The sequence below is a fragment of the Coloeus monedula genome, assembly GCF_965178545.1.
Source record: "Coloeus monedula genome assembly, chromosome: 1".
Lineage (NCBI taxonomy): Eukaryota > Metazoa > Chordata > Aves > Passeriformes > Corvidae > Coloeus > Coloeus monedula.
The window spans coordinates 1,093,435-1,121,402 of NC_138781.1; the positions used below are offsets into that span (position 1 = coordinate 1,093,435).

The window sequence follows — 27,968 nt, forward strand, 5'->3', positions numbered from 1 at the left end:
AGTGATGCTGAGACCCCCCAAACTCGTGCCAGGTGGGTACAGGGCTGCTGAGAACTCCCACACTCATGACACGAGTGTGTCTGCAGCTACTGAGACCCCACAAACTCGTGACACGTGGGTACCAGGGCTGCTGAGGCCCCTCCCAACTCCTGCCACCTGTGTAGAGCTACTCAAACTGTCCCCAGCTTGTGACAGGTGGGGACAGGGCGGCTGAGGACCCCCACACTCGTGACACGTGTGTGCAGAGCTACCGAGACCCCACAAACTCGTGGCACGTGGCCAACAGGGCTGCTGAGACCTGCCACACTCGTGGCACGCCGCTACAGGGCCACCGACAGCCCCACCCTCGTCAGCCCTGAGCTCTGGGCTGCCGAGAACCCCCGCACTCGTGACACGAGTGTCCCCACGCTCCCCTGCCCGGGACCCCCCCGCAGGACACCCGAGTGGGGGGACACCGGGGGACACACACACAGGAGGGGCTGTGTCCCCGTCTCGGGGCAGCCACGGGCCTCACACGTCGATTTCCCACAGATATATTATTATTATTATATTATTAATTAATTATTATTATTATTAATAGCAATTCTTTTTCTGTAAAAGCTCTAAAAACGGATAGAAATAAAAAATAAGGGGGGGGTCGGGGGGCACCCACACGCTGCCGGCTCCTGGCCAGCGGGCACGGCGGGGGGGGGCTGTGCCACCCCCCTTCCCAGCGAGGGGCCCCCGCCTCCTTCTGCCCCCATCCCGCCATGGGAACGGGGGACGCGGCTCCCGAAAATCCGGGGGGGGGCTGGACACCCCAGTGGGGCTGGATAAGGCCACGGATGTCGGGCGGGGCGAGGCTCTGCGGGCCCCCCTCGGCGCCCGGGGTGCCCCTGTCCGTGTGGGGGGCACGGGGGCGTGGGGGTGGGTGCCAGCCTAGGCCCTGCCCTCGGAGGGGTTGTATTCCGTCTCTCCGGCCGACACCTGGGAGATGCGCCGCGTGGAACGCCACAGCCGCCGGTGGAACTGGCCCGGCCGCACCTGGGGACAGCCCCGAATCCTTTATCCATCCCTTCTCCCACCCCCTCCTCCATCCTCCTTATCCCCATCCCACTCCAAGATCCTCATCCCCTTCTCCATCCCCATCCCATTCCAGTTCCTCATCCCCTTCTCCATCCCCATCTCCTTCCATTTTCTCATCCCATTCTTCCTCCTTGCTCCTTCCCAGACACTCATCTGCTCCTCCATCCCACCCTCTTCTCCTTCCTCCTTTCCATCCTTATCTTCTTCCAGATCCTCACCCCTTTTCTCCATCCCCATCCCCTTCCCAAAACCCTTGATCCAACCCCATCTTCATCCCCTTCTCTATCCCCATCTCCTTTCAGACCCTCACCTTCTTCTCCATCTCCACCCCCATCCCTCTCCCACATCCCCTTCCCCACCCCAGTGCCCTCACCTCTGGAGAGGACACACCGCTGTCCCCACCCTGGCGATGTCCCCACCCAGGGGACACCGAGCCACGTCCCCGCTCCCACCCTGACCCGGCTGGGGTCCCGCTCACCTCCGCGGGCTGCCCGGCGCCCACCACGATGAGTTTTCCATCCTCCAGCCCCACCAGGATGTGGCTCTTCTCCTTGGTGACGGACACGCTGTGCACAGGCACCCGCATGGGCACGGGGGGCACGGCCGCCCTGAGGCTGGGGACACGAGCCAATGGCATGGGACACCATGGGACAGGACACAAACCATGGCACAGGACACCATGGCACAGGACACGAGCCATGGCACGGGACACGAGCCATGGCACGGGACACCCTGAGGGCACAATGGGGACAGGACAGGGCGTGGCCAGCGCTCACCTCTGGAGCTCGCGGATCTCCAGGCCGCACTCCGAGGTCCCCAGCACCACAAAGTCCTCGGTCAGGCACATGGCTGTCACCTCCCGATCCAGCGGGACGGAGGACAGGAGCTTCCCGTTCACCGAGTACAGGTGCAGCGCAAACCTGTCCTGCAAGGAGCACAGGGGGAGTGTGCTGCTGGTGGTGGTGGTGGTGGCCAGGGGGGACACGGGGCCACCTGGACGTACCTTGGAGCAGGAGCGCTGTCCCACGGCGGTTTGGGCCACCACCTGCCCCTCGGGCCCCACGGCCAGGTGGGCCAGCACGGCAGGGGGACAACTCTCGCCGGGCGGCCGCAGGGAGCGGATGAAGAGACCCCGGCGCACGGTGTGGGTGATGATGGTGCCGTCCTGGGGGAGGAGGGAGGGGACACAGGGTGACGATGGTGGTGGCACTGCCCATCCCACGCCCATGCCATGGCCCCACCAGCTCACCTTGGAGCCGGACACGGCCATGTCCAGCTCGGTGCTGATGGCCACACACGTCACCTCGGCGTCGTGGCCGTACAGCACCTGGACGGGTTTGGGAGCCAAGCCGCTGGAAAAGCCACCCTGGCGTTGGGGACATGGGGACATCAGTGACCTGCTGGCAGCGCCCACGGCGAGCTCCCCCTGCTCCTCGAGCCCTTACCTGCTGTAGGACCTGCCACACCATGCAGGTGGTGTCCCGCGAGCCGGAAATGAGGTAGATGCCGCAGAGGTCGAGCGACAGGCAGGTGACAACATCTGTGACACCCAGAGGGACACCATGAGGTGCCGGTCCCCTCCCACCACGCTCGGCACCCCGACTCCACGGGCTGGCAGTGTGATGTGCTTTACAATGTGGAACTGCTGCCGACCCCACTCCAAGGTGTGTTCTGGGGTGTGGATGCTGCTGCTCCTCACCCCACTCCAGCTCTGAGGTGGAACCTGGAGCGTCCCCAGGAGATGGAGGCACTGGGAGCTGCCCCTCACCTGTCACCTGCCTCCCCCCACAGCCCTACAACTCCATCAGGGCATCATCAGACCATCATCATCATCATCATCCTGGGAGGAGGACGTACCTATGTGCCGGGTGATGTGCCCCACGACCTTGCCCTTGGCCAGCGAGGTGACACGGAGGCTGTTGTCCCAATGTCCCCCGCTGAAGAGCAGCTTCCCGTCGGGGGACACGGCCAGCGTGCGTGAGCTGAGGTCGGCCCCGGGGGCGAAGGGGCCCTGCAGGAAGCGCTGGGTCCTGGCGGGATGTGGGATGATGGTGGATTGGTGGCACCTCCAGGGACCATCCCTGGGGACCCTGTGCCCCAGTGACTCACTTGGCGTTGGTGACAGTGGGGTCTTTGGTGAAGCTGAAGTAGTTGGAGATGTTCTTGTCGTAGGGCAACCAGTTATGGGTCCCCAACAAGCCGTTGGCACTCACGGTGACCTGGGCAGAGAGGTGAGGGGTGGTGACACCGCTCCCACTGCCGGGGTCCTCCCTGGTTTGGTCCTGGACCCCCTTGGAGCAGCAAAACAGCCCCGTGCCTCAGTTTCCCCACACTCACCAGGATGTCGGGGGATCCCTGAGTGATGAAGGAATGCGCCTGGTTCTTGGGGACCACAGCCTGCACCAAGGCCACCCCATCGCTGATGCCCTGTGGGGACACAGCAGCTGCTGGGCACCCTCCTGGGCACCCCACCCCTCCCAGTCCTGCCCACGGCCCCCCGGGGGTGTCCTCACCTCCACAAAGAAGGACTTGAGCTGGTCCAGGTTCTCGAAGACGTTGGGCGAGCGGGTGTCGAGGCGGGCCAGCCTGTGGGCAGCGCTCTCTGCCGACAGCCGGGCGGGGTGGGGCTCCTGGGGGGGGCAGGGGACCCATCAGAAGGGGGGGGACCCCCCAAAAGGGGCTGGTTTTGGGGGTGGGGGTCTGAGCTACCTTGAGCAGCTGGCAGGGCGTCTGCCCGAAGTTGCTGATGATGCCCTCCAGAGCCTTGCGCTGCGTCTCGTCGGCGATGGCATCCAGGTCCACGGCCCCTGGGCACGGGGATGGTCACGGTCACGGGGGGACACAGCCCTGGCAGGTGTCCCCCTCCCTTCGCCCCACAGCTCACCCTCGTAGGTGCAGTAGTAGAAGACGTTGAGGGCCTCCACGGCGGCCGGGCCGCGCTGTTTGTACCCGAAGATGAGGTCGATCCACTCGTGGAGGTGGGCGGAGACGTATTCCGACTCCTGTCCCAGGATGGGGCGTCAGCGCGGGGTGGGAACGGCCCCCGTGCCCCCGGAGCGCCCGCAGGGATGAAGGGGCTGCCCCATCTCACCAGGGCTTTGCGGTGCTGCTGGATGAAGTCCTCGCGGGAGCGCGCCCACCGCGGCAGCACCACGTCCCCGACCTTCTCGTTGGAGAGCTGGAGGCAGCCCAGGTCAAAGCCTGCGGGCAGGACGGGAAGGATGAAGGAATGAAGCATGCAGACCCCCCCCGCTCCCCACGGCGGTGACAATGGTGTCCCTTACCGTTCTGGTTCTCCAGGAACTCCGGGAAGTAGAAGAACTCCGGGATGAGCTCCTTGACATCCACCGGGTTCTCCATGCGGGCTTGCCACGCTGCCGGCACCGAGTGGAACTGCCGGTCCGAGCAGTCAAACCTGGGGGGGAGGCACAGGACACCTGGCTGGAGCCTGGCCATCCCCACGATGTCCCCTCTGCAGGAGCCACCCGCCGGGTGCCCACCTGCCGCTCTGCAGCTGGATGTGGAGCGTGGTGAAGGGCTCGGTGCGGATCAGGTAGTGCATGACCCCGGCGGCGTTGGAGTAGTGAGTGCCGTAGTGGAACTTGTCCACCGTGCCCGTGGGGTCCTCGAAGCTCTCGTACCTGTGGGCCAGGTGGGATGGGGTCCGCCAGGAGCCAGCCAGGTGCTCCCCACGTGCCCCGCCCTTTGTTTGCGGGGTACTCACTTCTCCTTGACGTCGCGGGCGTGCCGCTCGTTGGCCACCCCGATGGGCTTGGACAGGTCCCGGAACACGGCTGGGTTGGTGAGGTCCAGGGTCTCCGAGACGTAATCCCGCAGGATCCAGGGGAACTGGGTGGGGGCGGGAGGCGGGTGAGGTGGGGGGGGGGTCACGGGGTCCCCGTGGGGACAGTGGGGGACACAGGGGCTCACCACGGGGTACTGGGACAGGTCGTTGTAGGTGCGCCCCGCGATGGTGTTCAGCTGCATGAGGTACTCAAAGTTGGAGATCTCTCGCAGGACCCATTTCTGGAGTGAAGGGAGAGGGAGGAGATGGGCTTGGGGTGGGGAGGAGACAGGGCAGACACCCCCCACCACATGGCAGTGCCCATCCCAGGGCCATCACTGGTCCCAGAGCAGCTCTGGTCCCACAGCTGTTCCCAGTCCCATGGCCATATCCATCCCAGGGCCATCCCCGGTTCCACAGTTGACCCCAGTCCCGTGGCCATCACTGGTCCCACAGTTGTCCCTAGAACTGTGGCCATGTCCACCCCATGGCCATCCCTGGTTCTACAATCACCTCCGGTCCAATGGCCATCCCTATCCCATAGCCACCCCCTGTTCCATGGCCATCCCTGCTCTCAGACCATCCCATGCCTCATGGCTGTCCTTAATCTCATGATTGTCCTCACCCCACAGCCAACCCTGTCCCATGGGCACTCCTGGATCCAGAGCCATCCCATATCCCCTGGCCATCTCCAGCCCATGGGCACTCCTGGATCCAGAGCCATCCCATATCCCCTGGCCATCTCCAGCCCATGGGCACTCCCAGATCCAGAGCCATCCCATATCCCCTGGCCATCTCCAGCCCATGGGCCCATGGGCACTCCCGGATCCAGAGCCATCCCTGATCCCCTGGCCATCTCCAGCCCATGGGCCCGTGGGCATCCCCATCCCACGCTGTGACCCTCCCCTTTTCCATCTGAGAAAGGCACACATGGAACGGGCACGGGCGTGGTGGGGCCGGTACCTGTGTGAGCCCTGAGGCTTTGAGCAGCTCCTGGGGGGAGCGGCTGCCGAAATAGGTCTGGTTGGGGGGCCGCAGGCCAAGGATGCTGGAATACACCTTGTTCCTCACCTGGCGGGGACAGGAGGATGTGGAGCAGCTGGAGCTCGGGCAGAGCCCTGGCCTGGGAGGGCTCTGGGAGGGGATGAGGAGGCCATGAGGAGGTCCCCACCTTCTTTCTGAAGTTGAGGAAGTAGTTGGCCTGGTCGATGAAGAAGAGCTCGAGGGCGGAGCGGCGCAGGTTGTAGCGGCGCAGGTGGACCTCGCGCAGGTGGGACAAGGGGCGCTTGAAGTCGTAGCCGATCCCTGCCGAGGCCCCCCCAGGTGTCACCATTCCGCCATTCCCGAGGCAGGGATGGGGCAGGGGTTCCTCACCCCCCTCAAGGAGCACCCGCCGTTACCTCCCTCCGTCTCCTCCTTCTCGCTGCTGCCGTCGTAGAAATAAACGTGCTGGGTTGTCACCTCCAGGCGCCCGGGGACCACAGCCACCGTCGTGATGAGCTCGCAGTCCTCCGACACCACCAGCTTCTCCCGCTGGTTCTGCTCCTTGGGCTCAGCCCTGGGTGGCACAGTGGGGTGAGGACACCCTGGTGACACCCCCAGTCCGGGTGAGCCAGCGCCGTGGCAGGGGTGGGGTCACTCACTGGTTGTCCAGCACAGGGAGGTCCTCTTCGGCCAGCTGGTCATCCTCCAGCTCGCTCACCTTGGCCTCCTTGGCCATGGCGAGCGGGAGGGACTCGGCGGGGTTCTGGAGGTGGTCGGCTCCTGAAAGGAGGATGGGGTCAGCAGGACCCCAGAGCTCCCCCAGAACCTGGGGACAAGTCCTGCAAACGGCCCCAATTTAACCCTGTCCGTGACATCTCCCAGCCCAACCCCACCGGTGACATCCCCAGGAGCCCCAGTGCCACTGCCTCACCCAGGTTGTCCCGCAGGGCGCTGGCCTCCAAGTGTTGGTCGAAATTGAGGTTGGGCACCAGCTTCAGCCTCATCCGGGAGTAGGTCTCGGCACTCGACAGCTTCCAGCGGACCTCGGGTGGGTTCCTGGGGGACAGCCGGGCGTGAGGCACCCCGGGGACCTCTGGCTGTGCCACCCATCCCTGGGGACGAGGTGGGGACTCACCGGTCGGCCCAGGCGGAGCGGGGCGAGGTGAGCAGGCGGCACAGGGACCGCCACTGCTTGAGCACGGTGCCGTGGTGGTTGTTGGCCTGCTTGAGGACGTTGGCGTGCCGGGCGTTCTCTGCCTTGCAGCGCTTCGCCGCCGGCTCCAGCACCAGCTCCTGCCGAGGGGGCACCAGAGTGAAGTGACAGCGGGGCTGGGGCTTGGGGACATCCGCAGGGCGACGTCCTCAGGGTAAGAACACCCCCAGGATGATGTGGTTGGGATGAGGAGCACATCCTTGGGATGATATCCCCAGGATGAGGAGCACATCCCAGGGATAATGCGCCTGGAATGAGGAGCACATCCCCAGGACAGTGTCCCCAGGATGACATCCCTGGGATGAAGAGCACATCCCCAGGATTAATGTCCCCAAGGTGAGGAGCATGTCCCTGGGACAAGGAGCATGTCCCTAGGATGACATCCCCAGGATAAGGAGCACATTCCCTGGATGACATCCTGGGGGTGAGGAACATGTCCTCAGGCTGAGGAGAACCCAGAGTGACATCCTGGGGGTGAGGAACATGTCCCCAGGCTGATACCCCAGGGGTGAGGAACACGTCCCCAGGACGAGGAGCACCCAGAGTGATGTGCAGAGACACACCAGGGGTGAGGAGCGTGTCCCAGGCTGAGGAGCACACCCCAGGGTGACATGGCAGGGGTGAGGAGCAGGCAGTACCTGGAACAACTTGTGGCTGGCCGCCTTCTCCTGCTCCCGGCGCTGGGAGCTGCTCATCATGGCGTCGTAACAGGCGTTCCAGAAACTGGACATGAGGTCATGGCTCCTGGCGAACGTGTCCATCTCAAACTGGGCCATGGTGGGCTGCACCTGGATGAGCAGAGAGGCATTTCCAGGCCTTGGCACCCACCACCCATCATCCAGGTATTCCCCCCGGGAGTCATCCCACGGCACCCACGTGCTTCTCGATGAAGCCCCTCCACTCCGGGGTGGTGCAGAAGAGCTGGAAGTCCTCGTAGAAGGTGGGGCTGCCGTTGGTGGGGGGCAGCGAGGGCAGGAACTGCTGCAGCTGCAGGGTCTCGTAGCACTGATCCATGAGCGTCCGGATGATGGGCACCAGCCAGGAGAAGGCCTCTGACCTGGAATGCAGGGAGCGCCGCAGGGGCGTCTCCAGCTTCCCCAGGAGGTAACAGGCCTCGTCCCTCCGCGGGGCCGACGTGGTCTGCAGGAGGCTGTGCAGCTTCACGTAGGCCAGCGAGTGCAGCTGCGGGACAGGGGACGTCAGGCGGGGCCAGCGCGGGGCCAGCGCGGGGCCCGGGGAGGGGTGACCCACCTGGGGGTCCTGCAGCAGGATGTACCCGACGAGCACCCGCAGCCCCGTCTGCGCCATCTCCTTGAGGTCCGAGGTGCCGCTGGCCAGGTGGTGCCACACGCCCAGCTTGTCCAGCAGGCTGCTGACCCCCTCGTAGATCTGGGGGGACACCGTGAGACCCCACCCAGGCAGGAATCCCAGCCCTGCCCAGCCACCGGCTCCGTCCCCGTCACCCAGCCCTCCTCGGATTAGGGTTTGGGTTTAGGATTGGGGTAGAGCCCAAAACTAGTCTGGGCTTGGCATGAGGTTGGGGCTCAGGAATTATGGTCAGGGTCAGGATTAGGGCTGGGGTGTAGGATTGGAGGTAGGGTTGAGCTTTAGGACAAAGGTGTAGCAGGTTTAGGATTAGGATGTAGGAAGTACAGTGATGTTACAGGCTGTGAGTTAGGGTTTAGGTTTACACTAAGAGTTAGGGTTAAGATTAGGATTAATGGTTGGGCTTTATGACAAAGATGTGGAGTTAAGGTTTAGGATCCTGATTTAGGAGGTACAGTTTAAATTTAGAGTTTATGAGTTAATCTTAGGGTTTAGGCTCAGGGCGTAGAGTATAAAGGGTTGCTTTTATGGCAATGGTTTAAGGTTAAAGTTTAGGATTAGGGGCTAGGATTAAGGTTTAAGGGTTAGGATTGGGATTTGATTTAAGATTAGTAATAAGGCAGAGATAATTCCCTAAAATTAGGATTAGGCTTTGCTTTAAATCTAGAATTAAGGCTGAGCTTATTTCCCAAGGTTAGGATTAGGCTTTGATTGCAGTTTAGGAATAAATCTGAGCTTATTTCCCAAGGTTATGTTCAAGCTCTGCAGGTAGGGCTGGGTTTAGGGCCAGGGCTGACATCAGGGATCAGCAGAGCTGGGGTTTGGGATCAGGAATCCCCGCTCATTCCCATCCACCTTCTCGCTCCACAGGGCCTGGTTGTTGTGTCCCTCGGAGAACAGGAAATCCTGGAGCAGCCGCAGCAGCTTGAGGGCGTTGTGGGTGAGCCCGGGCAGCGCGGCCGGGCCCGACTCCTTCAGGTCGGTCAGCGCCGACTCCAGCATCATCTCCAGCAGGCTGCGGGACAGCAGCGGCTCCGGAGGGTGCCCTTCCCTCGGGATCCAGCCCCGGCACGCGGGCGGGCCTCACCTGCGCTTGATCTCGTCCGGGGGCCGCACCAGCTCGCAGGCCGTGCCCAGCTTGGTGAGCACGGAGAAGACCTGGCCGCGCTCCCTCCAGGCCGCGTCGTCCCAGCCCTCGACGCCGCGCCACGTCACCGAGAAGATGATGTTGGTCAGGAGGTTGCACAGCTCCTCCTCGGGGGTTTGCTGCCAACGGAGGGCGAGGTGAGAGGTGCCCCGAGTGCCCTGGCATGGTGGGGACGAGGGTTTGGGGCTCACCTGGGGGTTGCTGGTGTTGGAGACGTTGTCACTGGGCAGCGCGTCCTGGTAGCTGCTCTCATCCAGGATGTTGGACAGGCTGGAGCTCTTGCGCGCTCGCATTCCTGGGAAGGGCTTGAAGCTCTCCAGGGGTGAGGGGGTGCCGGGGCCGCTGGCTGGGGTCTGGGTGCCACTCTCGGCCGTGGCCATGGAGCTGGTGCTGGCCAGGTCCAGCCCCAGGTCGAAGGGAGAGGTGGAGAAGGGGGACAGCGGGTGGTAGACGCCATCGAAGGGGGGGCCGTCCCCGGGGTTGGAGGACGAGCGGCTGGCCCGGTCCGAGGAGTCGAAGGACTTGAAGTTGTAGTTGTGGAAAGACTTGGTGCGGCCGCTCGGGGAGATGGAGTGGTCAGAGAAGCCCTCGGAGAGCTCCTGGTCCGAGGCCTCGTATCCCAGCGGGAGGAAGACATCGAGCTCCTGGAGCTCGGCGGGCGAAGGGCTCATCCCGTCCTTGCTGGAGGGCTCCGAGAGGCGCAGCAGCTCCGGGCAGCCCGCGGTGCTCAGGCTGTGCTGGCGGCACTCGTAGGACTCCTTCACATAGAGCTTGGTGAGCGTGTCCTGCCAGCCAGCCAACCTGGCCAGCTGCTTCACCAGGTCCTGCTGCGCGTAGATCAGGTGGAAGAGCTGCAGGAGGAAGAGGAGAAGGAGAAGGAGAAGGAGGAAGGACGCTGGACGCTGCTGCCCCAGCTCCCGATGGATGGACCCATCCCAGGAGCAGGAGCACCCCAGATCCTCCAAAACCATCATGGGGTGCTGGGACTCCACCATTTCCATGCTGGCAGATCCATGTCACCACCATCCCCATGGCCACCACTTTTGGGCGTGGCTGGGTGTCCAAGGAGCTCAGCTGTGGGGTGACACCTCCGTCACTTCCCGCTGTGCCCCGGCCCCGCTCACCTTGCGGCAGATGTCGAGCCGGATGCTCAGCTCAGCCTGGTGGGACAGGTACACCACGGCCACCAGGTCCTTGTAGCTGGGAGGGTCTGCGGACAAGGAGAGACAGCACAGTGGTGGGACACTTCCTGCTGTCCCCAAAAGCCACCAAAGACCCAGCTCAGCTGAGCCTCGTGGGAAGCCACCAGTGACGACCCCATAGCACATGGCTGGGATGGGTGGCCTGGGGTCTTTGGCACACGGTACCTGCCCCCAGGACCTGCTCCGAGAGGCAGCGGAAGAGCAGCATGGAGCCGGGAATGTCACTGAGGTGGGAGATGAGCCCGTGGTACCCGATGTCCTTCAGCTTCAGGCGGCTCTTGCTGCGCTCGGGGACCTTCTCGTACTTCAGCATCTTGTAGAGGACCTGGTGGGATGGTGAGAAGAGGCCACCTGCCTGTGATGTCTCCCCTGGGACAAAAGGAGGTGGGCGCTGGGGACCTGCCTTACCTTGAAGACCCTTTCCCGCACTTCATCCGAGAACTTCTTCTGCACCAGCAGGGAGAAGAGCAGCTCCACATGGCCCGGCTCGAAGAGGAAGGCGAAGAGCTGCTCCTGGGCTGGGGAGCCCTTCAGCAGGCTGTGGATCACCTCCAGCGCCCCACAGACCTGCAGGACATGGGGTTGGTTGTCCACTGCCCTCCGAGCGTCCCACCGGGACCTCAGTGGCTTTTCCCCAGCCCATGGCTCGCTGAGGGGTTTGGGGACCACAGGGTGGCCAGTGGCACACCTGCTGCTCGTCCTGTGCCCCAGCCAGGTAGTTCAGCAAGCTCTGCATCTCCTCCCCAGAGAAGCTCCTGCAGAAGAAATCCTTCACCAGGCTGAAGAGGGAGGTCTGCACCGTCTTGATGTCGTCGGTGGCCGTGGTCTTCTCCCTGGAGGTGCTGATGGACAGACACGCATGGGGACGTGTCCCTTGTCACCCATCGCCAGCATCATCCCAAATCCCAACGCAGAACCTGAGGAGCTCCAGGGAGCCTGGTGGGGACAGCCAGGGATCTTCTGCCCCACTGGGAAATGTCCACCCCATGCATTTGGGTCACCTTGCTGCAGAAGCCACCACGCTCTTGGTGGCAGCTGGGGGAGGATTTTGGAGCTGGGCACAGGCTCAGGGATGGGACATGGAAGGTGCTGCACCCACCACAGCGCTCCCACACTGGAAGGAGGGATATTATCCCAGAAAAATGGTGTCTATCCAAACCACAGCTCCCAGGGGGGTGAAGCCCAACCAATGCCACCCCAACAGCATTCCAGGATTCCAGCCCTGCGTGGCAGCTCACCCGTAGTAGGTCCGGATGGAGTCCAGGATGAACTGGACCCCGTACTTCTTGCGGATGCGCTGCTTGTGGTCCTTGACCACGCTGGCCAGGTACTGGATGTGACCTGCAGGGAGAAGGTGTGAGGATCCCTCGGAGGCCAGGTGGGATGGACATTCCCGGGCATTCCCAGTTCCTACCTAAGCGCACGGCGAAGTCGCTGTTGCTCCAGATGCGGAAGTCGAAGAGGAGGTGCTGGTAGAGGAGGTGCAGCAGGAGCCCGCTGCCCTCGGAAGCCACCTGCTCCATGAGGATCTGCGAGGCCACCAAGGTGCTCATGTCCAGCAGCGCTCCGGGGACCTGCCACGAGCGACAGGGGACACTTCCAGCCCCTTGGGAAAGGCAAGGACGGTGGGATGGGGTTTTTGTGGGGAGCCTCCCACACCTTGTGCAGCAGCGCTCCGATGATGGCCGGCCCGTGGCACTGCACCAGGCTCTCCTGGTTCACAGCGTGGTTCCGCAGGAAGTTCTTCACCAGCAGCAGGAAGGCGGCCACGCTGTTCCTCTCCAGCCTGCTCTCTGCAGGGCACCGCAACCTGTGAGCCCCGGGCCCACCAAACCCTTTCCTGGAGATCCCACCCAGTCGTCTCTCCAAACTTTTCACCCCCTTCTCCTGTTTCCTCCAGGCTGAAGAAGACGGAAGCCTCTGCTGCTTTGAGCTCGGAATTGAGCAGCTGGATATCGGGAGACAGCACGTTCCACCCGCGCCAAAGGTTCCTGGAGCCACCCTCACCTTCCCAGAACTGTTTGTGACTAACTGGGTCATAACAGCATCCCAAGTGGTTCCTCCATCACCCTGTAACTCCTGGAACCACAGGCCAAACCTCTCCTGCCCGTGGTGGACACCTGCCAGGTCCAGAAGCACCTCCATGGTCACCTCCAGCCACCTGAGCAGGACAGCCCCTGCTCCACGTCCCCTGAACTCCTCACCTGAGGACTTTCCCAGAGGGATGAGCATGCCCTGGGCGTTCCTGGAGGACGTCAGCTCCGGCCCCACCAGGTCGTTGGTCTCCTGCTCATCCTCGGGCTCCTCCATCTTGGACACCACTTGCTCGAGCAGGGGCAGGAGCACCCCCATCCCACCCACGCAGTTGACCACGTCCTGGGGGAGGGAGGGGACAGGCTTTGCTGGCTGGTGGCAGCAGGGTACAGGAGGAGGTCCACGGCACCGGGGGTCCCCAGATGTCACCTGCTCCCTTGCACCACCCTTGGTGCCCACCCTGGACACTGAGGACCTATGGGACAGATGGGTCATGGTGGACCCAGTACCACGGGCAGAGTCTTTGCAGGGCCCAGGGGATCTGTGGGGGTCCTGCCCTGGGATCGTGTCCCAGGAGGGACCCCTCTGCCTCCAGGCCATGGGGTGGACAGGTCACCTTGTGCCCAGCCCACCTTGATGTCCCAGTTGACCACTTTGTGCCCCGTCAGCCTCCCGTCCAAGCCATGGCTGGGAGAGAGGTCCAGGCAGATGTTGTTCCTGCAGGCCTGGAAGAGAACACCACGGGAGCATCCCAATGGTCCTGGATGTGTCCCTGGTGGCCCAGGGCCCACCAGCGCTGTCCTTGTTCCCAGGGGGGTGGCTCTCCTCACCTGGGGGGTGTAGTACAGCAAGAGTTTGCTGCTGAGCTCCACCAAGTCACCTTCCAGTGTGAACGGGGATGTGACGTTTGGTCCTGGGGGAGAGGACTGGGGTGAGCTGGGACACGGTGAAGAAGACCCCGGTTACCCCCAGCACCCTGGGGACATCCTCCACACCCCACCCTGATGTACCTGCACAGAAGAGAGCCTTGACCTGGGCTTGCTGCAGAGCCTCCCAGAAGATGGCCACAGAGCCCAGGTGACCCTCCAGCGAGGTGGGGCTGCCCCACTCCGTGTCCTGGCTTCCGGCCGCCGTGGTGGCCACCACCCCCTCGGTGGGCAGCTGCGTGGGGGTCCAAGAGTGGGGGCTGAGGGTGGCGGGGACAGACTGGGAGCGTCCCAGCACAGGGTGTGGGGGGAAGACCAGCTCCGGCCCATGGGACGCTGGTGGGTGACCGGCAGTGGTGGTGGCCGTCGTGGTGGTCCGGTGGCCCGCGGAGCCGATGCAGCAGGAGGTGAAGGACTGGGAGAGAGAAGGGATCACGCTCAGCCCCGGCTGAGGCCATGGGGAGGGGTCTGGGTGGGCGCTGGGAGGACCCCCCACCTCGTGGAGGGATGGGAAGCGGAGCTGTGCCGTTTTCCGCAGGTGTCCATCGGCGTAGATGCTGACGACGTTCTGGCCGAAGGGCCGGCGGCCAGCGACGTGGACGATGTCAACGCAGTGCTGGAGGGACAGAGAGGGACATTATGGCATCATGGTGCCCCTGATGGGGACAGGGGTGGGGATGGGGATGATCCTCACCCACGCGGAGTCGTTGAAGGCAAACTCGGGCAGTGCCACCGTCATGTAGTCCTTCTTGGTGCACACGGCCACCACCAGCACGCCGCCCGCGGTGAAGAACGCCTCAAAGCCCGTCCCGCCCGCCGTGAAGAAGCTGGTGGAGAAAACCACGGAGAAAACCACGGTGGGGATGGTGGTGCTGCCCCTCCTCAGCTCACCCCCTCCAGTGGGCATCACCTGTAGAGCTGCCTCCTCTTCGGCCTCGCCGGCTGCTCCGGCTCCTCCTCGCTCAGGCACAGCCAGGCGTGGAAGGCGAAGGCGCCGCCGGGCCACTTCTGGATGGTGGGCACCATGATCCCGGCCATGCCGGGGCTCAGGTCGAAGCTCTGCAGTGCCCGCGGGGGCCCCTCGCCCCTGGCCATGCCGGACAGCGCCCGGATGACCGGAGCCACGTAGGGATGTGGCCCCCGCCCCCGCTCGCGCCGCAGCAGCCGCAGGAGCTGCCGCAGCTCCCCGGGCCGGATGGAGAGGCTGCCCAAGGAGCGCAGCAGCTCCAGCAGGTTTTGGGAGCAGGCACTGGGAAGCGCCGGCTCGGTAGCCAGGGCGCCCAGCAGTGAGCCCACCATGCCCGCCTTGACGCAGGTGAGGCGGCTGGGCAGGGAGGCCTCGCAGAGGCGCCGCAGCCATGCCGACAGGAACACCTGGAGATCCCGGCATTCCAGCGCCGGCAGCCAGGCCAGCAGGATCAGCAGGGGCTGCTCGTTGCGGATGGGATGCACTGGGAAGGAGCTGTGGTCACCCTCCACCGCCTGCAGGGACACAAGAGGGGGTCGGTGCAGCTCCAGTGCTGTGGAGGGGGATGGATCCATCCCAGGCCACCCCGGGCTGGCAGCAGAGACCTTGCATAGACCCTTGTGCATCCAGAATCTTGGAGACTCCCATGCACCCAGAATTTGGAGACCTCAGACATCAAGGGTCTTGGAGACCCTCATGGATTAAAGATCTTGGAGACCCTCGTGCATCAAGTCTGTCAGAGATCCTTAAGCATCAATGCTTTTGGAGATCCTGTGCATGAGGAATCCTGGAGACTCCATGCATCTCCAAGGATCTTGTAGACCCTCATGGATTAAGGATCTCGGAGACTTCTGTGCATGAATAGTTTTGGAGACCTCCACGAATCAAGGATCTTGGAGACTCTCATGCACCAAGCATTCTGAAGATTCTTGTGCATACAGAATCTTGGAGATCCCTGCGCATTAAGTGTCTTGGAGGCCTCCATGAATCGAGGATCTCGAAGACCCTCATGCATGAAGCCCCTTGGAGACCCTCCTGTGTTCAGAAGTACCAGGGTGAGCAGTTCCACATCCAAAAGGGCTCAAAACTCCCAAACCCAAGCACAACTCCAAGTGAAAGATGGCCCCAGGACCCCTCAGGAGGAAGCTGCTGAGAAACCAGCAGAGTGGAGAGCACGAGGGGGCTTGGAATCTGAGCTGAGATCCACAGGAAGCGCCAGTGTTGAGGGCTTTGCCCGGAGTCAGGAAAAGCGGGAATGCTCACCATGTTGAGGAGCTCCTGGAGCAGGCGCTGGGTGGGCTGGCCCTGGCTCCTCAGCACCTCATAGAGGTGGGTGTAGCCGATGCGCTCCTTGAACACCTCCTGGAAGCACAGGGACAGTGGGATCCCAGCCAAGCCCCGCCATGGGCTGAGCACCTCAACCCGCATGAAAATACCCAAATTCCTCCGTTTTGGGGTGTCCTCCCCAAAGGGAGGTCCCCCTGCCCACCTTGGCTGAGGGCGAGTTGCTCATGATGGCCGTGAGCACGCTGAGGGCGTGGACAGCGATGGCGTCGGAGCTGCCGGCGGTGACCTACGGGGACACGGGAATGGGGGAGCTGCTGGGATGTGGGAATGAGGGGACACGGCCCACCATGGATGGTGGTTGGGTTCTGGGGTACCTGCTGGAGTCCATCCCTGTTCCATGTGGGAACCTTGTCCTGGGCTTCTCCTGCCTCCCGTGAGCTGCCGAGGTAGAGCTGTGGGACACGGGGTGGGCGTGGGACACGGGGAAGGGGTTCTGGAGGGTCCCCACCCCACGGATGTGTCCCAGGATTGTTCAGAGCCGGGAATGGTGAGGATGGAGATGGAGGTGACCAAAGTGTCACCAAGAGGGACACGGCACCCTGTCCCAGGATCATTTCGAGCTGGGAAGGGTGAAGATGGAGAGGAAGGTGCCCAACCTTGGTGTCACCAAGGGCGAAATGCCACCCTGTCCCAGGGTCATTTAATGAGGAAAAAGTGACGAAGGGAAGAAGAGAGGGAGGGAGGATGAGGATGGAGATGTAGGCAGCCAACCCTGGTGGCACCCTGTCCCAGGATCGTTCAGAGCCAGGAATGGTGAGGATGGAGATGAAGGTGCCCAAGCCTGGTGCTACTTTGTCCCAGGATCATTTAGCACCAGGAATGGTGAGGATGGAGATGAGGAAGAGGATGGGATGAGGATGGAGATGGAGATGGGGATGAGGATGAGGAGGGGGATAGGGATGGGGATAGGGATGGGGATGGGGATGGGGACGGAGACGGGGACGGGGATAAGGAGGAAGATGAGGATGGGGATGGGACGAGGATGGGGACACCGAGGTGCCATCCCATACCTTGCTGTTCTGGAGCAGGCGGATGATGTGCTCGAAGCAGTTGTTGCTGAGGAACACGGCCTGGAGCACCGGCCGGTCCTGGCAGCTCAGCATGGCCGGGATGGCATCTACGGACACAGACGGCTGCTCAGCCCCATCCCGTTCCCACCCTCCCAAACCCCACCCCTGTTCCCAACCTACCCAACATGAGCACCCGCAGCGCGATGAGGCCGCCGGCCGCCTCGGGCGCCAGCGATGCCGTGGGGAGGTCGGAGTTGAGCACCCTGAAGTATCCGTCCAGGAGGCTCCGCAGGGACACGGGGCCGGCGCCGGGGCTGGAGCCGTGCAGGACGTGGACCGCGGCCACCACGGAGCGCAGCGTGGCCTCCAGCAGCGCGGGGGACGGGGGGGCCCCGCTGCCGCCCCGCTGGAGAACCCCCAGGAGCACTTCCAGCGCCGCCGGCGTGATGGCCTGGAGCGCGTTGGGCTGCGGGAACGGGCGGGAATTCCGAGACGAGCCCTTTGTTGATCCCGTTATTTATTGACCCCGAGGCCTCCGGCAGTGCAGATTTTACCCCCGGGGTGTGAATTGATTTAAAACCAATTTTGGAGTTATTGATCAAAGTGGTTTTTAATTGCGGCGGAAATGAAAACCGATTTGGGCTCCGAATTATGAATCCAAGGATTTTCCAGCTCCCAGCCCAGAGCTGAACTGGAGGTGAAGCAGCAGCTTCAGCTTAAAAGCTTCCCTTAACTTAATTATTTAATTAATTTTAGTAATTAAATTTAATAGTTTAATTTAATACTTTAATTCAATAATTAAGTGTAATTTTAAAATTTAATTATTTAAATATTTAGGGGTTTTTTTTATATTTTATTTGTTTTAGTTTATTTTAAAATTTTATTACTTTATTTAATTATTTAAGTATTTCGCTCTATTATTTTATTTGTTTTAGCTTATTCTTCAATTTTATTACATAATTATTTAATTTTTTAGTTTTATTTTATTATTTTATTTGTTTCATTTCATTAATTCTTAATTTAATTAACTTAATAATTTAAATAATTGTATTGAAATGTTTTTATTATTTTATTTGTTTTATTTTATTTTAATATTTATTTTAATTATTTAACCGAATTCTTTAATTTAATGACATTATCTAATGTTTCTGAGCTGATCCCACCCAATTTAGGGCTGGAATGTTAAACAGGATTTTCAAAAGCTTTGGAAAATTTGGTGGTTTAATTCCAGCCTTGGAATAAATCAAACTTTGGGGTTTATCCCTGGAACGAGGAGCTCAGCTCCTCCCCATCTGCTCCCCAAGGGTACCTTGGATCCGGAGAGGATGGCTCCAAAAAGATGGATAATCCGGAGCTGGATTGTTTCCGGGAGCTGCTTCCCAGCTTGGAAACTCTCTGTGAGGATGAGGAAGAAAAGATTTCATTTGAGGAACAAACAGAAAAAAAAAAAAAAAAAAAAAAAAAAAAGGAAAAAGGCCCTTTTCCCGCTAAAAGTGGGGAAAAAATCCTTTTTCTACCCAAAAATTAGGGAAAATCTCTTTCCCACACAAATCCATCCCACGGGGGTGCTGGTGATGGAGCAGATGAGGATGCTCCAAGTTTTCCAGCTCTGGCTGTGCCAGGAGAGGGGTTTTGTCCCCAAAAAAGGGACAAAATTAGTGCCCAAAACTCGGCTTCAGTTGGGGATTTACAGGGGCGGAGTTTTAGGGGATTTTTGCAACGGTGCTGCCTCTAAAAGGGGATTTTTGGGGCTTCCCGGGGAAAAAAATCCCCTTTGTGCTGATTCTTGTGGGTTCCCCAGGTGGTGCTGGGCTTCATTCCTGCTTTGGGATCCCGGTCCTGTTCCCAGGACATGGGAACAGGTACAGGATCCTAAATTTCAGGGACAGGTGCAGGATAACCTGGAACAGGTATAGGATCCTATATTTGCCCTGGAATCCTATAATAATCCTGAGAAAGGCATGGAATAACTTGGAGCAGGTGTGGGATCCCGTATTTGTGGGATAGGCATGGGATAACCTGGAGCAGGTGTGGGATCCCGTATTTGTGGGATAGGCATGGGATAACCTGGAGCAGGTGTGGGATCCCGTATTTGTGGGATGGGCATGGGATAACCTGGAGCAGGTGTGGGATCCCGTATTTGTGGGATAGGCATGGGATAACCTGGAGCAGGTGTGGGATCCCATATTTGTGGGATAGGCATGGGATAACCTGGAGCAGGTGTGGGATCCTTTCAGGTCCTTGGATCAATATCTACCCCCCAATACGACGTCCCTCCATGAATCCTATAAATATTCCCTGACCCCAGCACACCCCAGCACCCTCCCCCTCTCCCTGGACACTCTCCACACTTACGGATCCCACACCGACCTTTCCTTTCTTTCCCAGATCCCGCTTTTACCTTGGAAAAAGGCCCCAAACTCGGGGGGCAGCGGGGCGGGGGCGAACTTGTATTTGCTCTTCTCCTTGGCGCTGACGGATTCCCTGGAAAGACAGGGATGAGGCGGGGGGGGAATCCGGGATGGGGGAGGAATTTTGGGATGCGGCGGTGGGGGGGGGGTGTCCCTCACCCGCTCAGCTGCCGGCGCCAGGTCTGGTAGGGGTCGAGGAAGCACTCGCAGAGGTGCAGGGCGTGGAGCATCCCGTTTTCCAGCTGCGTCCGGTTTTCCAGCTGTGCCCGGCTCTCCGGCTGTGCCCCATTTTCCAGCTGTGCCCCATTCTCCTGGCTCTCCGGCTGTGCCCCATTTTCCGGCCGTGTCCCCTTCTCCAGCCGTGCCCCATTTTCCAGCTGTGCCCCATTTTCCAGCTGTGCCCCATTCTCCCGGCTCTCCCGCTGTGCCCCACGTTCCCGCTGTGCCCGGCTCCGCTCGTCCCCTGGAATGCTCCGCAGCTGCCGGGAAAGCCGAGCTTTAATCCCTGACACGCTCCAAAAAACGGGATGCGTTTCTCTGGGGGAGGAAACTCCGCTTTGGGGGGAGGATGGGATCGGCAATGAATCAATCAACCAATCAGAGCCCAGCGCAGCACACGCTGGGATTCACTGACCAATCAGCAGCCAGAGGTGCACAACCTGTAGAGCTGCCGACCAATCAGAACCCGGAGCTGCACTGACCAATCAGCACCTGGCACAGCAAAACCTGCAGAGCTCTTGGCCAATCAGCACCAGGACTCACAGACCAATCAAATTGCAGAGCAACACGATCCAGAGAGCTCTCAACCAATCAACATCAAGAGTCACACAACACATGGACTCATGGACCAATCAGCATCCAGAATCACACAACCTATAGAGCTGCTGGCCAATCAAATTCCAGAGCAGCACAACCTGTAGAGCTCTCAACCAATCAGCAGCCAGAGCCACACAACCCATGGGCTCACAGACCAATCAGATCCCAGAGCAGCACAACCTATGGATTGCCTGACCAATCAGCATCCAGAGTCACACAGCCTATAGAGATGCTGGCCAATCAGAACTCAGCCACACAACCTATGGACTCACTCACTGACCAATCAAATCCCAGCACAGCACAACCTGCAGAGCTCTCGACCAATCAGAGCCCAGATTCACACAACCTACAGACTCAGTGACCAATCAGCACCGAGCCCCTCACCAGCCAATCAAGCCCTGCCCATTCCTGCTCCCATTCCCGTTCCTGTTCCCATTCCCATTGTCATTCCCATTCCTGCTACCATTTCTGCTCCCGTCCCCATTCCCATTCCCGTTCCCACTCCTGTTCCCACTCCCATTCCTGTTCCTGCTCCCGTTCCTGCTCCCATTCCCACCACCCCCATTCTCACTCCCATTCCCACTCCCACTTCCGTTCCCATTCCCACTCCCGTTCCCATTCCCACTCCCGTTCCCATTCCCGTTCTTGTTCTCATTCCCATTCCTGTTCCCATTCCTGTTCTTGTTCCCATTCCCGCTCCCACTCCCGTTCCCATTCCCGCCCCCATTCCCATTCCTGTTCCCATTCCTGTTCCCGTTCCCACTCCCGTTCTTGTTCCTGTTCCCACTCCCACTCCCATTCCCGTTCCTGTTCTCATTCCTGCTCTCGTTCCCATTCCCATTCCCATTCCTGTTCCCGTTCCCATTCCTGTTCCCGTTCCCATTCCTGTTCCCATTCCCATTCCCGCTCCCATTCCCATTCCCGCTCCCATTCCCATTCCTGCTCCCACCTGGCTCCCGCAGAGCCGCAGCAGCCTCAGCACGTGCGGGAGGCAGCCGGGGCTCCGGTCAGGCTGGATGTTCTCCAGGTTCCTGGAAGGGAAAACATCGGGAATTCCTCCAGCACAGAGAGGGGCAGGAAATTTGGGAAGGGCAAGGAGGAAATCTGGGAGGAATAAAGAGCTTGGGGCAGGAAGGACGCTATTAAAAAGGATTATTTTATTTTATTTTAAATCGTTTTTGTTATATTACATGGCGTTGTTAATTCTTATCATCAATAATATTTATGATTTATTTTTAGAAAGTATTATTAAAAAAGAATAAATTATTATAAATAATAATTAATATTTATTAATAATATTTTTTGAGATGTGATGCGTTTGGGGGGAATAATGGAATATTGGGGGAATTATGGTTTTCTATTAATGTGTTTTTATTATGTTAATCATTATATTTAATAGGTTAATTATTATAACTATTATTGTCATAATTAAGAATTATTTTCTAATTATTATTTTTAGATCTAGTTATTATTTTTGGTGGGACACTACACTGGGGGGAATGATGGAATTTTGGGGGGCAATAATGATTTTCTATTATTATATTTTTATTATATTACATTATAATAATAATATTAATCATAATTATTATTGATAAAAATTATTTTCTAATTATTATTTTTATAGATCTGATGCACTTTTGGGGGGACACTACACTGGGGGGAACGACGGAATTTTGGAGGGAAATAATGGCTTCCCATTATTATTTTTTTATTATATCAATTTATTATTATTATTATCATTACCATTATTATTATTATTATTGTTGATAATCATGATTTTCTAATTGTTATTTTTAGAGCTGTGATGCACTTTTGGGGGGACACTACACTGGAGGGGATGATGGAATTTTGGGGGGCAATAATGTTATTTTTTCTATTATTATCTTTTTTTTTTTTAATAAATTTTTCCCATGACAAAATCATTAAAATCAATACAATTATTTTTCATTATTATTAATATTAATATTAATATTATTATTACCACCACTATTACTTCTCGTTTTTAAAGAGGGGGGGCACTTCTGAGGGGCTGCTGTGATCTGGGGGGGGGGCACACTCCATTTTTGGGGGCAAACCCTGGGGTCTGAGGGGTAACACCTGACTTTTGGGGTGACTCGATGCCTTTTGGGGGCTGCCGAGCTCTGGGCTGGGGGGGACGACGCAGTTTTGGGGGGATCCTGGATTTCATGGGGTGGGAGGGCGGGGGGTGATGCCCCTCAGGGAGGAATTCTGTGGGGCTTTTTTGGGGTGGGGGGCACCACTCCCTGATGGTTTGGGACTGGGACAAACTGGGAGCAGCACGGTGCCGCTTTGGAGAGCCGGGGTGGGGAGGAGGGGGTGACACGGGACCCCCAACACTTGGGAATTCTGGACCGGGAGCAGGTGGGTACGGACGGATTTTGGGGTCACCCACCTGCAGATGATGATGAAGAACTTGAGGAGCAGCAGGGCCTGGCCCAGCCCCGTCCCCCTGTCCCCGTCCCGTGTCCCCAGCGCCGTGCTCTGTCCCAGCCTCTGGCTCAGCACCTGCAGCACCTCCCGCGGCAGCGCCGGGATCTCTGAGCCCGGATCCTCCGGCCTGGGTGGGATCGGGGTGCAGGATGTGACCCCTTCCCCGCCCCCGGGCCCCCCCAAACCCCGCCCGCGTCACCGGATGGTTCCGACCACGGAGAGCGGATGAGGCACCACAACCCCCGCGCGCCGCAGCCCCCGGGCCTGGGGCCCCATGGGGTCACTCGGGGGGGTTTGGGGACACCCGGGGATTTCGGGAGTCACTCAGGGGTGTTGGGGTCATCCAGGGGTGCTGGGGGTCACCTATAGCAGTCACTCAGGGGTGTTGGGGTCATCCAGGGGTGCTGGGGGTCACCTACAGCGGTCACTCAGGGGTGTTGGGTCATCCAGGGGTGCTGGGGGTCACTCGAGGGGGTCATTTAGGGGTGCCGGGGCCACCCAGGGTGGTCAGTCAGGGGTGTTGGAGGTCACTCAGGGGTGATGGAGGTCACCCTGGGGGGGGTCATCCAGGGGGGCCACCCAGGGGTGTTGGGGGGTCATTTAGAGGTGCTAGGGGTCACCCAGAGGGGTCACTAAGGGGTGTTTAGGGTCAGCCAGGAGTGTTGGGGGGTCACTCAGTGGGGTCATCCAGGGACACTGGGGTCACCCTTCAGGGTCACTAAAGGGTGTTGGGGTCACTCAGGGGAGTTGGGGGGGTCACTCGGGGGGGTCACCCCGGGGTGTTGGGGTCACTCAGGGGTGTTGGGGGGTGACTCGGGGGGGTCACTCCAGGGTGTTGGGGTCACTCAGGGGTGTTGGGGGGTGATTCAGGGGGGTCACTCCAGGGTGTTGGGGTCACTCAGGAGGGTTGGGGGGGTCACTCGGGGGGGTCACTCCAGGGTGCTGGGGTCACTCAGGGGTGTTGGGGGGTCACTCGGGGGGTCACCCCGGGGTTTTGAGGTCCCACCTGCGGGGCTGCAGCGAGGGCAGGGCGATGACCCTCTCGAAGCTGGTGACGAAGGCCTCCAGCCACTGCTGCAGGTAGGACAGGTCCTTCTGCAAGGGAGGGCGGGGCTGAGGCCGGCGGCCAATCACAGCCCTCGGTGGTGCCCGCTCTCAGGGATCAGCCAATCACGGCCAGAGAAACCAGCCCCGCCCACTCAGGTGTGAGACACACCCCTGGGAGCCACTGACCAATCAGAGCCCAGAACCCCACGACCTGTGGGAACTTGCTGGCCAATCAGAGCCCAGCACAGCACTACCTGTGCTCTCGCTGACCAATCAGCAGCCAGAGCCACGCGACTTGTGGAGGTGCTGAGCCAATCAGAGCCCAACCTGTGGAACTCCCTGGCCAATCAGCTTGCAGAGCACCTGTCCCTGCAGCCAATCAGGGCAGAGCGGGGCCTGCCCGGCCCAGCTGCGGTTGTGCAATGGGGACAGAGGAGGGACAGAGGGGGGACAGAGGGATGAGGGGGACGGGGGGGACAGGGGGGGGACAAAGGGGGGACAGAGGGGACAGGGGGACAAAGGGGAGAGAGGGGAGAGAGGGACAGAGGGAAGACAGAGGGACAGGGGGACAGGGGGGACAAAGGGACAGGGGGACAGGGGGGACAGAGGGACAGGGGGGACTCACCCCGTCCGGGCACCCCCACCCAGCGCCCCGGGGGCACCCACAGCCCCGGGCACCCCAAGGTGGCTCCTTCGGGAGCCCCATGTCCCTGAGCACCCCCATGGGGTCACCCAAGTCATGGGCACCACACATGGCACCCTGGGGTCACTCAGAGTCCTGAGCACCCCGACAGGGCACTTTGGGGTGCCCCACGTCCCTCAGCACCCCAGTGCTGCACCCTGGGGTCACCCTCGGCCCTGAGCACCCCAAGAGGGCACCTTGGGGTCACCCAAGGCCTGAGCACCTACCCCACTGTGGCCCCTTCAGGTGACCCGTGGCCCTCAGCGCCCAGTGCAACATTTTGGGGTCACCCACAGCCCTGAGCACCCCATGGGGCACCCTGGGGTCACCCGCAGCCCTGGGCGCCCCATGAGGGCACCTTTAGGGTCACCCGCGTCCCTGAGCACCCAGCGCTGCCCCTTGGGGTCACGCACAGCCCTGGGCACTCCAATGCATCAATTTGGGGTCACCCACATCCCTGAGCACCCCAGTGCGGCACCTTTAGGGTCACGCACGTCCCCGAGCCCCCAGCGCAGCACCCCGGGGTGTCCCCCCTCGGCAGGGACTGTCCCCCTCTGGAGCCAGCCCCATTCCCACAGGGACCATCCCCTTTTTCCGGCATCTCGGGGCTCCGATGGCTCCCCCAGGCACCGCCACAACGCGGAGGGGGGGGACCCCAAAATCCGCCTCCCCCGCCTTTTCCGCTCCTCCCAACCTCCCACATCCCTCGGGACGAGCCGGGGGTGTCCCCGTGTCCCCAAGGCCGGTACCTGTCCCTGGGGGTGGCCGTGGCCATCCATGGCCCCGCAGCTGTGGCAGCGGCGCCGGCGCAGCGGGGCCGGAACGGGGGACGGGCCCGGGGTTTGGGGGGCCCCCCCCCTTTTTGTCACCGCTGTCGCTTGTGCAAAGACACCAAAAAAGCCCCAGAGCTCAGGAAATGCCAAGTCACCCGCGGCCCCAACGGCGCTTCCTGCCCCGGCTGCCGGCTCCGTTTGGGGACACCGGCTCAATTTGGGGACACCGGCTCCGTTTGGGGACACCGGCCCCGCTTCGGGACACCGGCTCCGTTCGGGGACACCGGCCCCGCTTGGGGACAGCGCGGTGCCACCGGCGCCCCCTCCACCGCTGTGCCCACCCGGCAGCTCCGGGATGTCCCCAGGCTGGCTGGCGGTGGTGGCAGCACGAGCAGCTGGGTTGGTTCACGCCGGTATTCCCGGAAAACAGAACACCAAATCCTGCCCGCTCCCTGCCGTGGGAGCTGCTGGGTGTGGAGTTCGCCCGTTCTCAGCATCCCGGAATTCCCGCGGCGCCCACCCGGAGCTGCATCCCGGAATTCCTGGAGCGGGTGTCCCGAAATTCCCAGGGCGCTCACCCGGAGTTGGGGTCCGAAATTCCCGGTGTGCCCACCCGGAACCGGTGTCCCGAAATTCCGGGGGCACCCCTCCGGAGCTGCACCACGATATTCCCGAGACACCCACCCGGAGTTGGGGTGCGAAAATCCCGGAGCACCCACCCGGAACCGGCGTCCCGAAATTCCCGGTGCGCCCACCTGGAGCTGCATCCCGAAAATCCCGGCGCACCCAGGCGGAGCGGGTGTCCCGAACTTCCCGGAGCCGCCGTGCCCCCCCGGTGGCGGTGCCACCCCCCGGTGCTGTCGCAGCCGGTTCCCGGCTGGCAGAGCCTGTTCGGCGGCTTCTGGGCTCGGCCGGCGCGGGGCCGCCTGGGAGCGCCGGGAACGCCGAGCCGGGAACGCCGAGCCGGGAACGCCGAGCCGGGAACGCCGCCCCTCCGCCCGGAGCCCCCCAGAAGGTGACAATGACAGTGACAAAGCCGCCGCGTTGTCACCTCCCTGCACGGAGGGACCCCGGGGGTCACGCTCCCGCCAGCGCCGCGACAGCGGAGATAACGCGGAGATAACGCGGAGATAACGCGGCCATTCCCGGGCCACCGGCCGGGGGAACAGCGACAGCGACGCTGCCATCGAGGGGACACTGCCATCGAGGGGACACTGCCATCACCATGTGCCCCCAGCCTTGTCCTCGCCGGGCCCTTGGGGCCATGGCTGTGGCAGAGGCCACAGGTGACCTGGCGGGGAGGTGACACCGGGGTCTGGCCGTGTCCCTGGTGCCTCGGAGGTGGCACGGCCACCCTGTTAGAGTGGCACGGTGAGCAGGACACCCTGGCAAGTGGCACCTGTCCCCACACAACCGTGGGTGACACCTGTCCCCCAGCGACAGCGTGACAGGACCCTGCAGGCCCATCACGCCCTGGTGGCACCGCACGTGTCCCCATGGACGCTCGACAGCGTGGCACTTGTCCCCTGCCACCACACACAGCTGATGGATGGCACCTGTCCCCACAGACCCCTTGACCAAGTGGCGGCTGTCCCCATGTGACCATGGGCACCTGGCAGAGTGGCACCTGTCCCCACACTGCCACGGACACCTCGGGGCTGTGGCACCCGTCCCCACATGGCCATGGTCACCACAAGGCTGTGGCACCTGTCCCTGTACAACCACGGTCACCTCAGTGGTGTGGCACCTGTCCCTGTACAACCACGGTCACCTCAGAGGTGTGGCACCTGTCCCCAGAGGGCCACGGACACCTGGCACAGCGGCATCTGTCCCCATGGGACCACGGGCACCTCAGTGTAGTGGCATGTGCCCCCAAAGAGCCACAGCCACCCCGATGCAGTGGCACCTGTCCCCACGCCACCCCCCCCGATGTCCCAGCACGTGGCCCTGTCCAAGCCCCCAGGCTGTGTCCCCCCAAAGTGGGGTGACGCCGTTTTGGGGTGCAGAGGTGACAGGTGACATCGCGAGGCCACACAAGGTGACAGACCCCATGGATGTCCCCAACCCTCCCGGTGTCCCCGGCCACCTCCCTGGGACACAGCGAGGTTTTGGGGTGAGAATTCCAGCCCAAAATCCATCGGGTCACCCCCACCCGCTGGGGCAGCGCCGGAGGTGCCACGGGCCGGGGGGTGACACTCGGGTGCCACCTCCCTCCGGGATCCGCCCCCCCCAGCTTGGGGTAATCAAGGACAAAACGAAGCACGAGGGACTTTTGGGGTGACGTGGGGGGTCCCCACGCAGGGACCCCTCCTGGGGACATCCCCCCGGAGCCGGCAGAGCGAGCCGGGGGTCCCCAAAACCACGACCCCCCCCCCCCCGTCAGAAGCCGCTGTCCCCACCCTGTCGCCGTTCCAATGTCACCGCGCACCTGTCGCCGGGCGGTGGCGCCGGGAGGGACACGCGGACCCCCCAAAACCCTCCCGGGGGGGCCTTAAGGGACCCCCAACCCCCGCAGAGGGGGGTGTGAGAGGAGTGAGGGGACCCCAAATTCCCTCCGGGAAAGGGGGAGCGGGATGGGCGGGGGGGTCCCGGCGGGATGCGGTGTCGCCGCCGTGGGGGGGGTCACGGATGGCGCCGGGGGCGAGGCGGGCTTGGGGACAGCCCGGAGGTGACAGCGGCGCGCAGGGGGGGGACGCGCCGGCAATGGGGGCGCACGGGGGTGTCGCGGACACACCGGGGGGGGTTTGGGGACACCCGCGGGATGTGACAGCGGGGTGCGGGCG

General features: G+C 61.2%; 1 protein-coding gene across 1 annotated transcript; it reads right to left on the reverse strand.

Annotated features, from left to right (window-relative positions):
* Window positions 1–732: 732 nt before the first annotated feature.
* NBEAL2 (neurobeachin like 2) lies at window positions 733–26,372 on the reverse strand (the record flags this gene model as incomplete). The annotated part of the gene is made up of 54 exons (XM_082292069.1): window positions 733–1,023; window positions 1,544–1,679; window positions 1,842–1,990; window positions 2,069–2,230; window positions 2,315–2,431; window positions 2,511–2,605; window positions 2,923–3,095; window positions 3,175–3,284; window positions 3,403–3,492; window positions 3,579–3,695; window positions 3,775–3,872; window positions 3,950–4,067; window positions 4,157–4,266; window positions 4,350–4,480; window positions 4,566–4,706; window positions 4,790–4,914; window positions 4,996–5,091; window positions 5,813–5,920; window positions 6,021–6,154; window positions 6,250–6,407; window positions 6,493–6,613; window positions 6,765–6,889; window positions 6,969–7,126; window positions 7,685–7,834; window positions 7,923–8,228; window positions 8,298–8,435; window positions 9,228–9,387; window positions 9,460–10,370; window positions 10,644–10,729; window positions 10,887–11,046; window positions 11,130–11,288; window positions 11,410–11,563; window positions 11,960–12,062; window positions 12,136–12,295; window positions 12,381–12,514; window positions 12,926–13,097; window positions 13,388–13,480; window positions 13,586–13,668; window positions 13,766–14,096; window positions 14,178–14,297; window positions 14,376–14,508; window positions 14,592–15,163; window positions 15,912–16,010; window positions 16,138–16,221; window positions 16,310–16,387; window positions 17,006–17,112; window positions 17,186–17,471; window positions 18,315–18,400; window positions 19,407–19,489; window positions 19,576–19,895; window positions 21,182–21,263; window positions 22,646–22,810; window positions 23,690–23,778; window positions 25,905–26,372. 54 exons carry the CDS (start codon window positions 26,370–26,372, stop codon window positions 919–921), a joined length of 8,949 nt encoding a protein of 2,982 aa, XP_082148195.1. The 3' UTR covers window positions 733–918.
* Window positions 26,373–27,968: the final 1,596 nt, after the last annotated feature.